Source organism: Dipteris shenzhenensis, chromosome 16 (assembly GCF_047967505.1).
Source record: "Dipteris shenzhenensis isolate YYH24624 ecotype China chromosome 16, Dip_SZ_1.0, whole genome shotgun sequence".
Classification (NCBI taxonomy): Eukaryota; Viridiplantae; Streptophyta; class Polypodiopsida; order Gleicheniales; family Dipteridaceae; genus Dipteris; species Dipteris shenzhenensis.
Genome location: NC_141611.1, coordinates 4,183,913 through 4,201,306, shown reverse-complemented (window position 1 = coordinate 4,201,306; position 17,394 = coordinate 4,183,913). Strand labels below are relative to the sequence as shown.

At 44.9% G+C, this 17,394-nt stretch overlaps 1 protein-coding gene across 1 annotated transcript in view; it reads right to left on the bottom strand.

Moving 5' to 3' along the window:
- Nucleotides 1-17,115, bottom strand: part of LOC147892435 (eukaryotic translation initiation factor 5B-like) — a 30,936-nt gene extending 13,821 nt beyond the window's left edge. Inside the window, exons 1-2 of the mRNA XM_087387379.1 lie at nt 16,885-17,115; nt 16,314-16,364 (exon numbers count right to left, since the gene is read on the bottom strand). Of these exons, the coding sequence (XP_087243505.1) occupies nt 16,314-16,364; nt 16,885-17,115 (282 nt within the window). The remainder of the gene's footprint in view (nt 1-16,313; nt 16,365-16,884) is intronic.
- Nucleotides 17,116-17,394: the final 279 nt, after the last annotated feature.

The window sequence follows — 17,394 nt, the reverse complement described above, 5'->3', positions numbered from 1 at the left end:
CCCCTCCTCCGCCCCCTCTTCCCCACCCCCCTCCACGTGCTGGCGGCCGCGGCCGCCCTGCCCTCTTCCCCACCCCCCTTCCCCCCCCCTTCCCTCGGACTGGCGGTTGTGGCTGCTAGCCCCTCCCACCCCCTTCCCCATCCCCACCCTTCACCCCCAGCCCCCCCCCCTCTCACCCCCCTTCCCCCCCCTCTTCCCCACCCCCCCTTCCCCCCCCTCCCTCTTCCCCACCCCCCTCCACGTGCTGGCAGCCGTGGCCGCCAGCCCTCCCCCCCCTCTTCCCCACCCCCCCTTCCCCCCTTCCCTCGAGCTGGCAGCCATGGCTGCCAGCCCCTCCCACCCCCTTCCCCATCCCCCCCCTTCACCCTCGCCCCCCCCTCCACGGGCTGGCGGCCGTGGCCGCCAGCTCTTTCCCCTCCCCTCGCACCCCCTTCCCCCTCCCGCCCCTTCACTGCCGCCCCCCCCTCGCATCCCGTTCGACCCCCCTCACACCCCCTTCCCCCTCCCGCCCCTTCACCCCCGCCCCCCCCTCCATGGGTTGGCGACCGTGGCCGCCAACCCTTGCCTCCCCTCTCGTACCCCCTCGCACCCCCCCTCTCGCACCCCCCCTGTCCCCCCCCCTTCCCCCTCCCCCTCCCTCCCACCCCCTTCCCCCCCCTCTCGCACCCTCTCGCAACCCCCCTTCCTCCCACCCCCTTCCCCCTACCCCCCCTTCACCCCCCCCCCCCCCCCCCTTCCCTGCCCCCTCTCCCTCCTTCCCCCGAGCTGGCGGCCACGGCTGCCAGCCCCCCCCCTCTCAACCCTTCCCCCCCCCTCTTCCCCACCCCCCCTTCCCCCCCCCCTTCCCCCGGGCTGGCGGCCGTGGCTGCCAGCCCCTCCCACCCCCTTCCCCCTCCCCCCCTTCACCCCTGCCCCCCCCTCCCCGCCCCCTCTCCCCCCCCTCCCCCTTCCCCCGGGCTGGCGGCCGTGGCCGCCAGCCCCCCAGCCCCCCCCCCTCTCAGCCCTTCCCCCCCCCCTCCCCCCCCCCTTCCCCCAGGCTGGCAGCCGTCGGCCCCTCCCACCCCCTTCCCCCTCCCCCCCTTCACCCTCGCCCCCCCATCGACAATGCAAAGCATACCCGATGGGCACAATACTTTGCACACACCTTCAACTAGGTGGAATTGACTTACCTCAAAAGTGGCACACCCATCCCATAAGTGCTTGATCGGATAACATACCTAGCAGCGTGTTTTTTTTACGGATGTGCATGACACTAGAGCAAAAATAGTATTTAATGCTCGATCGACCATGCAAAGGATATCTGATGGGCACAACACTTTTCCTACACTGCAACCTAGGTGGTATTGAAATGTTCTCAAAGAGGCACACCCATCCGATAAGTACTTGGTCAGATAACACACCTAAGGGCGTGTTTTTTTGTGCATGAGCATATCACTAGGGAAAAAACGGTGTATAATGCGTGATCGACCATGTAAATCATATCCGATGGTGACAATACTTTGCACGCACCTCAATGTAGTTGAAACAGACTTGCATGCAAAGTGGAACACCCATCCAATAAGTACTTATTTAATTAACACACTTAGGACCGTGTTTTTTCATGGTTGTGCATGACACTAAGGCAAAAACGGTGTTTTATGCTTGATCGACAATGCAAAGCATATCCGATGGGCACAATACTTTGCACAAACCTTCAAATAGGTGGAATTGACTTACATGCAAAGTGGCACGCCCATCCCATAAGTGCTTGATCAGATAACATACCTAGCAGTGTGTTTTTTTACGGATGTGCATGACATTAGAGCAAAAATAGTATTTAATGCTCGATCGACCATGCAAAGGATATCCGATGGGCACAACACTTTTCATAGTTGAAACAGACTTGCATGCAAAGTGGAGCCCCCATCCAATAAGTACTTATTTGATTAACACACCTAGGACCGTGTTTTTTCATAGTTGTGCATGACACTAAGGCAAAAACGTTGTTTTATGCTTGATCGACAATGCAAAGCATATCCGATGGCCACAATACTTTGCACACACCTTCAACTAGATGGAATTGACTTACATGCAAAGTGGCACTCCCATCCCATAAGTGCTTGATCAGATAACATACCTAGCAGCGTGTTTTTTTACAGATGTGCATGACACTAGAGCAAAAATAGTATTTATTGCTCGATCGATCATGCAAAGGATATCCGATGGGCACAAAACTTTTCGTATGCCTCAACCTAGGTGGTATTGGAATGTTCTCAAAGAGGCACATCCATCTGATAAGTACTTGGTCAAATAACACACCTAAGGGCATGTTTTTTTGTGGATGTGCATATCACTCGAGAAAAAATGGTGTATAATGCATGATCGACCATGCAAAGCATATCCAATGGTGACAATACTTTGCACACACCTCAACATAGTTGAAACAGACTTGCGTGCAAAGTGGAGCCCCCATTTGATAAGTACTTGTTTGAATAACACACCTAGGGTTGTGTTTTTATATGGTTGTGCATGACACTAAGGCAAAAACGGTGTTTTATGCTTGATCCACAATGCAAAGCATATCCGATGGGCACAATACTTTGCACACACCTTCAACTAGGTGGAATTGACTTACATGCAAAGTGGCATTCCCATCGCATAAGTACTTGATCGGATAACACACCTAGCAGCGTGTTTTTTTTACGGATGTGCATGACACGAGCAAAAATAGTATTTAATGCTCGATCGACCATGCAAAGCATATCCGATGGGAACAATAATTTTCCTATGCCTTAACCTAGGTGGTATTGAAATTTTGTCAAAGAGGCACACCCATCCGATAAGTACTTGGTCAGATAACATACCTAAGGGCGTGTTTTTTTGCAGATGTGCATATCACTACGGGAAGAACGTTGTATAATGCATAATCGACCATGCAAATCATATCCGATGGTTACAATACTTTGCACGCATCTGAACCTAGTTAAAACGGACTTGCGTGAAAAGTGGAGCCCCCATCCAATAAGTACTTGTTTGATTAACACACTTAGGACCGTGTTTTTTCATGGTTGTGCATGACACTAAGGCAAAAACGGTGTTTTATGCTTGATCGACAATGCAAAGCATATCCGATGGGCACAATACTTTGCACACACCTTCAACTAGGTGGAATTGACTTACATGCAAAGTGGCACACCCATCCCATAAGTGCTTGAGTGGATAACATACCTAGCAGGCTCGTGTTTTTTTACGGATGTGCATGACACTAGAGCAAAAATAGTATTTAATGCTCGATTGACCATGCAAAGAATAACTTGGTGTGTCCATCTGATGAGTACTTGATTGGATAACTTATACCACCAATAAATTAAGTACTAATTAAAAATTATAATAAATGAGTAGATTATTAAAAAGAGACTAATATTTATGTAATTGTTGCTACTGCAGCTTGCTTACGAAGGACTCTCACAAAGGAGATGGCTATAGATTTTGTTCTAGGGATGGATGTGATTTTATGTAGTAAAAGAGAAGTAGTTGCATTTGCTACAATCCATGATAGTGATCCCAATTCAGTTTGCCACTTTCGAAAACTTGGCGAAGATAAGGTGGCAGTTACTGTATCAAAGATTCTTAGCGCACATGTTGAGCTAAAGTATAAATGTGGAGATATGGAAACACTTGGAGATGTTATGCCCTACAATACATCCAACAAATCATTTATAGCATGGGACAAAGATGAGACTTATGCAACAGACATTATCAAGAATACAAAGTGCACCACCTTGGATTTTACTATAGGGGACATTTTACAAAATGAGATCATTTGCAAATAAGACTGTAGCTGAAGGTGAAGTATTGGGATTTGAACAAGTGGAGCAATGTTCATTTGCACAGATGAGGATTCTAAAAGTCACTAATGATGGTATGGTTGATAACATAACATCCTTATGTGATCCCTACTATGAGGTAGGCAAGAATATGAGATGGAGCATGCAATTTTTAAACATGAGAAAGAGGCACGTGGTTTTCAATGATAAAGACAAGGTATACTACAATATGAAAGGACCTAAAAAGCGTGCCCATGTGCCAAGCTCTATCACTTCAAATGTGGATGATTTCAATATACTCAATTATAGAAGTGACATCTTATCTGGAGTGGATGAGTTCATTTGTTCCGGGAAACAAAATGATTTTAGAAGCGAAGCCTTATTTGGGGTGGATGAATTCTTGCACAGTGAGAAGGGCAAAGGTTTCAATAGCGATGTCTTGTCAAGTGTGGATGAGTTCATGCATATTAACAAACTTGGTGTCAATCAAGCTTGTGGATTTTTGAAAGCCATGTAAGATGTCCCAATGAGTGATGTTCTCTCAGGAGTGGAAGAGTTTCAAGGTTCTCAATACTCTCGTAGAATATTGAATTCATTGAATGGTCCTAAGAGTATGTTAAAAACGAGGATGAGATCAACAGAGGATTATTCAATATTTAACTTTGATTGTGATATGGACAAGGATGCAACGACCAATCATGGATGCTTGGTTACAAACAAATGTGAGGAGAAGAAGTGCATAAATACAGATAACAACGTGCACGAGGAACAAAAACGGTCATACATATGCATGAAGAGAAAGCGAATCCAAGCAGATCCACAAAAGCAACCAAAGAGAAAGAGAGTAATGAAGGAGGAGAACATGTTAAATGCATTGGGATATCTATGTTGCAAGCGAAGATGTATGCACTTCATTGATCTTGCAGACATCAGGGAATGTAGAGGACACGTGTGGCAAAGAAGAGGAAGCGAAAGAAATGAATACCTTCTCACAGGTCTCTCTTGCTTTCTTCAGAATGGCAATAAAAGGCTAAGTTCAAGACAAAAGGTAAAACCTCTCGTAAATGGAAAAAGGATTTGCAATAAGGCATATCGCAATATTACTGGATTATCCCATGGTACATATTGGGATTTAGTCACCAAGGCAAAGGGTGGCAACAAATTTAGCATTCACGGTAATAAAGGAAGGTCCAAATCAAGAATCTCAACTGTCAGGGCAACAGCAATTTTGCAAGACTTCATACATGAAAATTCTTTACCTCAACCCCATATATCTACCAAACTCCCTAACGGTGACGTGATCACTGAAATGCACCTTCCAATGGGCTTGACAAAGTATGAGAAAAGCAAAGGCAAAGAGGGGATGCTGTAGCTTCTTCTCATACTTTGTATACTCTTTGGAAGAAGAACTTTGGATATGTTAAAATCCCAAGGAGGCAAAAAATTTCAAAGTGCAATGTCTGTGATGATTTAAAGCGAGCGATTGAGAGTGCAACATGTCCAAATCAAAGGGAATTATACAAAAAAAACCGAAAATCTCATCATGACCTTATTCGACATTCCAAACAAAAATATGCATTTTGGAAGGAGCAAGCTATTTTGCATCCCGATGACTACATGTGCCTTATTGTAGATGGCATGGATCAGAATACAACAACATTGCCTCATTTTGTTGCCACTCCACCTGAATTATAAGGAAAGCACTTTCTAAAGACACATCTATGTGGAGTGTTAGTGCATGGAATTAAGTTCTTTGCAGATATTGTTGGGGTAAAGGCACTAGCCACCCTATGTAACAATTTTTAGTCTAGTACTGCTAAGTACACTAAGTATGCATTGTACTTAGTGCGCCTAGTGGTCCTAGCCTTATCCAAAGATACATATATACTACTGTGTGTACTTGGGGAGGTACCACTCATTGTTTATCCCCACCTATTGGTGTCTACAGTGGGTGTGTCTCCTCTTCTCACTCTCAAAACTCCTACTCTCTCCCTCTTCTACTTCAACTGGTATCAGAGCCACTGCTCTACTACTCCTCTCCCGATCCCCTCCATCCTCTCCATCCTCACGGGTCACGCTTGTTCTCAACCTAGCAAACGGGCGACGGCGTCTTCATTGCGAGGGAGGTGAGCAGTAGCTCGCAACTTGGCATCCTCGAGAGGTAGCGACAGTAGCAGCACGCGGCGGTGCGAATGGATCAGCAAGTGGTTGACCAGAGTCGGCCATAGCTACCGACAAACGATAGGCCGACACCTTCCAGCCGGCCGATAGTAGCCAACACTCACCTGGCAGCGCAAGAGCGCAGTAGTGGCGCATGAGGGCAAAGGCAGCGCAGCAAGAAGGAGCAACATCGAGGGAAGAAGAAGAAGCAGCATAGAGTTGTAGCAATGTGTGCCGACGGTCCAAAGCGGCAGTGAGTTCCTAGGGGCACGCATTCAAGGCATTGGCTTGCTTCTCGCACCTCGAGGGAGGCACATAGTTCCAGATTGGATTCCTGCTTTCCTGATGGTGACAGTTTCGTCATGAGTCCCATCAGGGCTCATACTCTGAGAAGGGGTGTTCTTCATTTTTTGTTGTCTATGGGACAACATACTTTTGTCATATTTTACGAGATCTTGTCTCTCACATTGAGTGCAAGATTCTTGTATTGGCATTTGAGCCAGGTGCAGGTGTTCTACTCTTGGCAGGGCTTTTACTCACACTGAGGCTTAGTTTATGCCGCAAACAGTGTCGAAGATAGGTCTATCACCTAGCCAGTGATTGTACGTCAGTGTTCTCATTGAGTGTATGCATTGGCAGATCTGTAGTTTGACACTTGCAGCATATGCTTTGAGGTGGATGCAATACAATGGCCTTGCAGCTACATGCCTTGTGAGTAGTAGTGGAGGACATTTGCAGTGTTTATGCACAGAATGTGCCGTCACTTTTGATGCTACTGTGATTTTGAGTATTGCTATATTTTTTATGCTATGAGTACCTTCATGTAGCGGGCAGATTTGATCAATTTTGACCAACTTTGACTTTTGTTTAATTCAGGCTTTTGTAGCCTGACTGACAATTTGTCCAGTGGGAGTACTCAGGATGCATTATCTTCACTCGTGGATCACATTGATGCTTTGAAAGTGCAAAATCAATTTGGGGCTTTTGGTCAAAAAGTCAATTTTATCAGGATTTGTGGTCAAATCTCTGATTATCTTCATGCATTCACAGGGCTACTGAGCCACTTTACCTCTAGACTATATATTCAATTGGGGGGGAAGTTTTTTGGAGCATATGGAGGTCAAAAATCAGGGATTTTTGTAAAAATCAGGGTTTTATTGTTTTTTGACAGTCCTGGACTGTCAAACAGTAGATTTGACCAAGTTTAACCATCTGAAAGTTAAAAAAGTACTGTTGTTTTTTATCAGAATTGTTTTGGGATTTTTCTGGAGCATTTTTACGTAGCTGTACCGCACTTTCGCCAGCAAAAAGTACGAGAACAACTTGCTGTATTGTTTCTGCAACAAGTGGGAGTAAGACATATAGGTGGTTTTGTGCCACTAAAATAGTAAAAGATCACTTGCGATTCTACTTCCGCTGCGGGAGATTCATTTGGAGTGACTTGTGCTTTAATTGCACGCCTATATAGGGAGTCAAGTAGTTCCATTGAGGAACAAACTCTTCTTTCTTTACCATGAGTTCCCGCAGCGACGTGTCATCCTTGTTCCAGATAAAGAAGCTCGAAGGAGCTAAAAACTACGACATATGGAGGACACAGTGCTACAATGTGTTGATGCAGAAGGACCAGTACAAACCTATAAAGGAGAAGGGTGTTAAGCCCTCCAACATTACTGATGAGCAGTGGGAGAAGATGGACAACTTGGCCATGTCAACCATAATGCTTACAGTTGTTGATTCACTGGTTGTAGGCATCAGAGATGAACCTACTGCGTGGAGAATGTGGTAGCGTCTTGAGGATACATATGCCAAGAAAAGTGCCACAGGCAAAGCTTACTGGTTGAAGAAGCTTGTTGGGCTTCAGATGAAGGAGGGGACACCTATGTCCACTCATATTATTGAGTTCAATAGCATATTCAGCCATGTGATCAACCAAGGGTTGAAGCTCGATGATGAGCTGAAAGCTACACTCATCCTATGTTCTCTACCTGAGTCATGGGATACATTCAGGACTTCTACTAGCAACTCGAATGCCATTCTGTTATTTGCTGATGTGGAGAGCGCTCTTCTACAGGAAGAGATGAACAGAAAGAACAATGCTGTTGGGAAGTCAAATGCTTTGAATGCACGCAGCAGGTCCAAAACACGTGGAAAAGACAAAGAAAGAGAAAGGAGCAAGTCCCGCTCGAAGAAAGATCTTGTCTGCAATTATTGTGGCAAGAAGGGACATGTAGAGAAAAAATGTTTTCAGAAAAAGAATGACGAAAGAGCCAAAGAAGGCAAGGCTCAAGGCAAGTCAAAGGGCAAAGAAAAAGAGGAGCTGCATGTTACTTATGTTAGTGACAGTGACAGTGGACGTGAGGTATGCTTCACTTCATCATTGAAGGCTCATACACTTCATGCTGGAGATGGATCAGATATGCTTTCCTGGATTATAGATTCAGGTGCTTCCTTTCATGTGACACCCTACAGAGATCTGTTTGTCAGATATGCAGGTGGGAAAAAGGGAGTTGTTTTTCTTGGTGATAACCATGCATGTTCCATCATTGGCATAGGTGATGTCAGGCTTGTTCTTGAGAATGGCCAGCAGTTAATGCTCAAAGGGGTCAGGCATGTTCCTGAGGTGAAGAAGAACTTGATTTCCACAGGGTTGTTGGATGACGATGGTTATCATACCACCTTTGGTAATCAGAAGTGGAAAATCAGCAAAGGGGCAATGGCTATAGCGAGAGGTCCTAAACTTGATACTTTGTATTCACTTCATGCAGGACATTGTCCGCATTCCGATGTAAATGCCGCCGATCTGCCAAAGATTTCATTGTGGCATAGCCGGCTTGGCCATATGAGTGTTAAGGGAATGGAGCAACTGGCTCATTTTGGTTACTTGCCAAGTCTAAAATTTTCAGATTTAAAGAGATGTGAATTTTGTCTCTATGGTCATCAAGTACAGATTCCTCATAAGAGGGCATCAGATCAGAAATTACAGCTCTTGGAGCTTGTCCATACCGATGTATGTGAGATGCCTACTGTATCTTTAGGAGGAGCAAAGTACATTTTGTCATTTATAGATGATGCCACCCGCAAAGTGTGGGTTTACACTCTTAAAAGAAAGAGTGATACCTTTACTGCTTTCACTAAGTTTGTTGCACTGGTCGAAAATGAGACAGGCAAGAAACTGAAAGCTTTGAGGTCTGACAATGGTGGAGAGTATTTGTCCAAAGAGTTCCAGGAATTCTGTGAGGCAAAGGGCATTCAAAGGGTGTTATCTACACCATATGATCCTCCACAGAATGGTACCGCTGAGAAAATGTTCAGGACCATTCAAGAAAAGGTCATATCTATGTTGTCACATGCTGCATTGCCCCACATTTTTAGGGCTGAAGCTATAAAGACAGCTATGCACCTTATAAATAGGTCACCGAATAAGAGATTATGTGGTGGTGTGCCTGAAGAGGCATGGACGGGTAAGCCTCCGTCTTACAAACACCTACGGGTCTTTGGTTGTGTCGCGTATGTGCATGTACGCAGGGAGGACAGGACTAAATTGGATCCAAAGTCTTTGAAATGCATTTTCCTAGGGTATGGTGACAAAGGTGAGATGGGCTACAGACTATGGGATCCCACAAACAGAAAACTTATACGTAGCAATGATGTCGTGTTTGATGAAACCATCATGTTCAAGGAACCTGTTGTACAACAGAGACCTTTAAAAGTAACTATTGATGATGACAGGCATCATGGGCAACACAGACCGGCTATAAATCAGCCACAACAGTAGCATAATCAGCCATTAAATGATGCTGCAATAGGTCCAAATGGACAGCTAGATATGGCAGATGATATCCCAATGGATGTACCACAGTTAGATGATCTTCCTAACATGCAAATGCAGCCAGAACTGGGTAATGAACAGGCTAGACAACCACCTCATGATGATGGTCATCAGGTTAGAAGGTCAACCAGACTGACACGGCAGCCAGACAGATTTATTCCTGGCTTTGATTATCTAATGCTCATTGATTGTGGAGAGCCTTCATGCTACAGAGAGGCTAGGCAGAGGGCAGTCAAGGTTCAATGGGATCTTGCCATGAAGTCTGAAATGGACAGTCTTCACAAAAATGGTACTTGGGAATTGGTACCCTTGCCTACTGGTAAGAAAGTACTGCCATGCAAATGGATTTATCGACTTAAAGTCACACCTGGTGAAAAGCCAAGGCATAAAGCCAAACTGGTTGCCAAGGGGTTCAAGCAGGAATATGGTGTTGACTTTGATGAGATATTCTCTCCTGTCATTAAGATGACAACTCTCAGAACTGTATTAGCATTGGTTGCACATGCAGATATGGACTTGTCCAAATGGATGTCAAGACGGCATTTCTTCATGGTGATTTACATGAATAGATTTTTATGCAGCAGCCAGAAGGTTTTACAGTGAAGGGAAAGGAGAAGCTTGTGTGCAGACTGAAGAAAAGTCTTTATGGTCTTAAGCAGGCACCCAGAGAATGGTATCATAAGTTTGATACATTCATGCGAACCCAAGGTTATAGGAGAAGTGACATTGATCACTGCTTGTATACCAAGAAAGCTTCCGATGGCAGTTTACTGATCCTCATTTTGTATGTGGATGATATGTTGATTGCTGGAAAATCTCATAAGGAGATCGATGCCTTGAAGAAAAGATTGCACCAAACCTTTGATATGAAGGATCTTGGTGATGCCAACCATATACTAGGCATGCAGATACTTTGGGATAGGGAAAAGCGGTTGCTATACTTGTCTCAGAAGGAATACATTGGCAAGGTCTTGCAGAGATTTCACATGGAGGGGGGCAAGAGTATTGGTACTCCATTGCCTCCTTATGTGAAAATCAGTGCTTTGGACAGCCCTCAGATAGATGCTGAGAGGGCTGAGATGTCAAAGATTCCGTATGCATCAGCGTGTGGCAGTCTCATGTATGCTATGGTTGCAACCAGGCCTGATATTGCGTTTGCAGTGGGAGTGGTTAGTAGATACATGGCTAAACCTGGCAAGAAGCATTGGGATGCAGTAAAAGGTGTCATGAGATACCTGAAGGGTACACAGGACCTGTGTATATGTTTCGGCAGTCAAGATGCAAAAGTGTAGGGTTATACAGACTCTGATTATGCCGGTCACCCTGATACCCGGAAGTCTACTACCGGATATGTTTTCACTTTCACTGGAGGTGCAGTGTCGTGGGTATTTAGAATGCAGCAGTGCATTGCTCTGTCTACTACAGAAGCTGAATATATTGCAGCCACTGAGGCATGCAAGGAAGCTATATGGCTATCTCGGCTAGTGGCAGATTTGGGCTACGTTGCATTGTGACAGTCAGAGTGCCATACAGTTGGCACGAAATCCTGTTTTTCATGCAAAGACGAAGCACATCGACGTGAAGTATCATTTTATCAAGGAGGTGCTTGAGAACAAGCAACTTCAGCTTGTGAAAGTTCACACTGATGACAATCCAGCAGATCTGTTGACCAAAGGATTGGCTGCTGAGCGGTTTGCACATTGCAGACGGCTAATGGGTATAGGTTAAGGCCAGTCTACTGGTCTTGTACATTATGATGTATATGCTGTTTTTTCCTTTTCTTTCTCTTGAGGGCACATTGCCTTTAAGTGGGAGGTTGTTGGGGTAAAGGCACTGGCCACCCTATGTAACAGTTTTTAGTCTAGTACTGCTAAGTACACTAAGTATGCATTGTACTTAGTGCCTAGTGGTCCTAGCCTTATCCAAAGATATATATATACTACTGTGTGTACTTGGGGAGGTACCACTCATTGTTTATCCCCACCTATTGGTGTCTACAGTGGGTGTGTCTCCTCTTCTCACTCTCAAAACTCCTACTCTCTCCCTCTTCTATGTCAGATATATGGATTGATTCCTTGCATCTACATGATAGCAATCAAGTTGTAACATCTATTATGAAGGCGATTCACAATATACATGCAGAAAAAGGTCGCCTACCACCGACTTTGAGAATACAAGTTGATAATTGCTAGTGAGAAAATAAGAATGTACTCATGTTTGCATTCGTCATTGTCTATCTCCCAATTGTAAACCAACAAACCAAAGTCAGAGTGAGATCATGTTGGGATGAGGATGCCCAAATGAGTCTACTGCTGATGCAACTAGAGTGAGTACCAGGTTGTGGATCATGTGTGTTGCCATTAGAGGTGGGCAAGCCATGAAGTTTCCCATGGACTACTGCTAGGGTTGAGGTCATCAATTTGTGGAGGGGAATGAAGGACAAATTGATGTAATGGGATCTAGAGTCCTAAGGTCTAAGGTTGTGAGTGTGTGAACACATGGTGTGCCTGGATGGGTGTTAGTAGGTGTGATTGAGTGAATCTAGGTGTGTGGTGTGTGATTGAGAGAATCATGGAATTGATTGAGAGATTTGTGGATCTAGATGCTCTACTGAGCTCACATGTGATGTCATTACTAGATGTAACTAGAGCCTATATATTGGGCCTGTCTCTCTTAAATAAACGCTCTCTTTTGCTTCGCTTGCTCAATCCTTCTTGCAACTCCAACAATCTCCATCATCTCTACCCTCCAAAATGTGCCTGAATCTCAGTGCTTGATCTCATCTCCATCAATTGCCTTCATCTCCACCCTCCAAAATGCGCCTAGATCTCAGCCCTTGATATGATCTCTTCGTTTCCTCCACCTTTGATTTGTCCAAGATTCAATGGTGCATATCATATGGTGACTTCTCCCTCTTTATTAGACCCCCCTTTTGTCGACTCTTACTAGTTTGGAGCCCACCAAAGGTGCCTCCAACCATTTTGAGTATCCTAGGCCTTTGATCCCCATCCACCATCCACCTACATCCCAAGGCCAAGGTTGTGATCAATTTCAAAATAAAGGTAACCATGTCAGTTGAGTAAATGCTAGGGGACCCTTAGCCAATGGGTTACCATAGTGGGTTCACTTGGTCTTAACTTAATCCATTCCTTATGAGGCCCTTTTGAGACCCCGTTTCTCCCCTAATGATGGTGGGAAACCTTATTTAAGGATTCTCAAACTAAGTATATGGATTGTGATGTTTGTCAGCGCACATTGGATGGTTATTGCCAAATCAATCTATGCCATTGCAACCTACTCATCCTTGGGAAGCTTTTCAAAGATGGGGTTTGGATTTTGTTGGCCCCTTCAAACTTGCGAGGTTCCACACAAAACAAATAAATTATTGTGGCTATTGACTATGTTACTTAGTGGGTTGAAGCTAAGGCACTCCGAGATAACTCGGATTGGAACACTGCCAAGTTTATCTTTGAAAATATCAGTTGCAAATAGAGATGTCCTATATAGCTTGTTAGTGATCAGGGTTCACATTTTCTCAATGATGTTGTGCAGTTGCTCAAGAATAAAGTTTTAACCACTTATTATCCTCATGGCAATGGTGAAGTTGAGTCAACAAACAAGACACTCAATCTTATTATTACTAAAATAGTGCAATCATCTAAGAGAGATAGGGATACTAAACTACATTTCACACTCTTAGCATATAGAACTGCTTATAAAGTCACTACAAATCTTATTCCTTTCTGAATGGCCTTTGGCTTAGAAGCAATAGTCCTCTTAGAGTTTAATGTTCCTCAACTCCATATCACTATCGAGCATCACTTAGATGAATCTAAAAAAATCAAGAGGTGATTGAATTAGCTAAGCCACCTGAATGAATTATGCCTCTAAGCAACTTGGTCACAGCAAGTGATACAACGCAGGAACGCAGGAGAAAGGCATGCCATGATAGGCATATTGTGCCTATGAATTTGAAGAAGGGCATGCTCGTACTATTATATAATGCCAAGCTAGGACCCCTTAAAATAAATTTCAAACTTTTTTGGAATGGTCCCTATCAGGCTTTTTCCAATGGGATAGTACAACTCAAAGATATGCAAGGGAATGTATTCTCCAAGCTCTATAATGGGAGTTAATTGAAGCCCTACCAAGCAATGGGTTCCACGGACATGCAAAACTTGGATGCAAGTTACTCGGTTGATAATGCCTTGGTGAATTTTATGCCAACACGAGTGCGACCTAGCTATTTAGTGATAGTGCAAGAGATACATTGCATGCTAACACGTGGCAATTTAAACGTTATGGGGGCATTCATTCAAGATAATCATATCCAAGAAAGGGGTACTCCACTTGATCATGCAGCCATCCAAGTGACAAGATGTCTAATTTTAGATACCATTTGGATACATTTGGTTTTGGATTTCCATCATCTTTGTCATTTGTTATTTGTAATTTCCTAAGCTTTCTTGCCTTCATCACTTACAATATCCCTTTTGCTTCCATCGTGCCCAACAACTTCCTTCATTTTCTACTCTTTTCTATCAGCCTCACCTTGAATCACCCTCTATGTAGTGTTCATGGTCATGGAGGAGTGCAAAGATTGCATCAATCACCAAAAGAGGTGCAGGGTGCCTTCTCTTATGTCACATGCACAACCCATTGAAGATTTCAGCAAATGAAATTATCAGAGGAATTTTGAGGAGCAATAAGCTCCTAAAATTTTCCCATATGCTATGGAAGAAGGTGTGGGATGAGGATCTGGCAGAAAAAATATACTAGATTCTTATGACATTGAGGATCACAATGTCATTATTGATGACGTCCATGTTTGATTGAGTACAACATTGCTGGAGGAAGTGCTTCGGTTCAAGGTACACCCAAACCCAGGATAGTTGGCCTCTGCTCTCAATGATGCAACACTTACTTTGATGAAGATAGCTATTCAAGCTCGCAAGGCTACTTGATTAGTAAGGAATTTGATGAGGGACTCAAGATGGTAAGCAAAGTTTCTATCCAAGTTCATTAGCATAAAGAAAATTGGGATCCATGTTCCATGGTAGTATGTGGCTTGATTGGTAGCAGCTCTAGAGGACGACCTTGTGTGGACTAGTTGACAACTTTTGAGAAGGAATTTGAGTCCCAGTTGAAGGCAGTTAGCAAGAGGGACAAAGACATTGCAAGCTCATTCCACACCTCTATATGCTACATTACAGACTCATGACTCACGACTCTGTATGCTACATTATAGACTCATGACTTTTGTATGCTACATTACAGACTCATGACTAGCTAGGTACAGTGGCCAAATTCAATTCTAGTACTTGATGGAGCAGGCACGAAGGATCAAGAACCATGCTTAAAAGAACAAGGCCTAGAGGAGTAGAATACTCATGCAAACCAAGGCATATGGAGAGTGAATAGACTCCAAAGGGAAACAGTGCTGAGGGCACCTCCAAGGAGCAACTGGCACTAAAAAATTCTACTAAGGGGGAAGATACCTCCAAGGAAAGTTGGTAGATGAAGTTTTTTCTAAAGGGATGGAGACAATGATCAGCCACAATAGACACCTCCTGAGTAGCAGCGGCAGCAGCTTGAGCAAAAAACAGGCAAAATAGTGGAGCCTCTAGCTAGTGTCATCACACTTCCCTTGCCTCCCTTTGCTTTGCGAGGTTTGCCTTGAGAAATTCTCCCTTGACTCCTCATTGACACAAGATAATCACCAAGATTGTGTTGAGAGTTCACGCTCAACATCATGTGATCATGTGTGCATAGCACCATCACGTGATCATATGTGCATAGCACTAACCTTATAGAGTGCTATAAAGGAAAGGGTTAGATCCCCTAACCCTAACCCTAAAAGGGTTTGTATATATTCTATTTTTTCAACTAATTCTAGTGTACAGTTATTCATTTGTGGTGTGCTCTCTAGCTGTGCCCTCTCTCCTCATCTCCACTCTTCTCCTCTCCCCTCTTCATATTTTGTCATGGTATCAGAGCTCCCTTGTCTTCCGTTGAGACATTGTGATTCTTGAGAGTGTGAGAGAGATTGTGAGATTGAGAGTTCTCTTGAGTGATTGTGAGATCCTTCCCTTCACTTCCGTTGAGAGAAAATTCCGTCCATTTGGTGAGATATTTCCGTTCATCTCCTTCAAGAGTTTGTGAGAGATTCGGTGATAGAGAGATTGAGTGCTCCATTCACTTCCGTAGAGTGATAGAAAATTTCGGTCCATTTTACGAGAATTTTCGTCTATTTTGAGAGAATTTCCATCCATTGCAGTTCTTCTTGTGAGAGGTATTTGTCTTGAGAGCTTTGTGAGAGTTTTGAGACAGCAGACAGGGAGAGATTTCATTGAGAGAGAGAGAGAAGAATACATGTAGAGACCCATAGCTCCAAAGCTCGACTCAGCTGGCAGCACCAACACTCAAGCTTCAAGCAACGACTATGGTCTCCATGAGCTCCCTAGCCTCCAGCATAGCTCCAAGCATTTGCTGGCTACTCCAGCACAATCGCGACTCACCTCTAGTCTAAGGTCTCCAACATCTACGAGATTCACGACAATCAACGGACCCTGCAATCAAACAACAGCAAATGAGCTCATGGGCTCCTAGTAGCGCACACAGTCGGCAGCAACACTGTCTTGCTTCAACGACCTCTAAGGCAGACAACCAGCATGCCACAAAGCTCCTAAGCCTTTGTCACACAGCCAACTGGCTGCTCGCCAACGAGCTCCTAAGCTTGCACCACAATCACCCGACGGCCAACCCTACAGCTGCTTCTACAACAGCTCCACATCTTCACTAGCGACCATAATGGGCTCAACGCTCCAGTGCCACAGACTCATAGCCCGCTATCAACATGCATGCTTTGCCCAAGGCTCCATGCAAACGACAATCTTCAAGACTCCAGCGCCCAGCGCCCGTCTGCGAAACACCGCCATCGACTCCTAGCTGATGAGTGAACCTCACAACATCTACGGGACTACAGCCACCCAACTTCAGCTTCAACGGCTCCTAGTAACTGCTCTGTTAGTAGCTAGACCACAGCCTCTCCAACAAGTCTCCTTCAACAACCCAACCGGCTCCTCACACAGTGCCGCATATAAGCAAGTGCAGTCGCCAACGCCGACTAGAAGCAGCCCATCGACCCTTCAACATCGAGCCGGCCACTTCAAGCGACCTCGCCGATAGCAGCAGCACCTTCAAGCAAAGCACGGGGGCTTTGCTTGGGCTCCAGCCTTCCGAGTTGTGCCTCGCCTGCCTAGCTTCAGCTCCAAAGCGCTCCATCTCCATCGACTTCAAGACGCCACCTCCAAACGGCATCGACGGAAATCCGCAGGGAGACGGAATCTCGAAGATTTCGTCAAAATCTTTCAAAGATTCCGGTGCCCAACAGTCAGACACGTGGCAGATAGAATAGAACCAGGGTCTGGTTGCGATGACCTTGGGTTAACTGGCTGACCCACAGTTGGACACGTGGCAGCCTTATCCTACCCACGTGCCATGTCACCACATTATCTTGACACGTGGCAATCCTTATCTGACACGTCAGCAGTCCCGTGAGACTGCCACGTCATCTGCCACGTCAGCACTACCATGTCA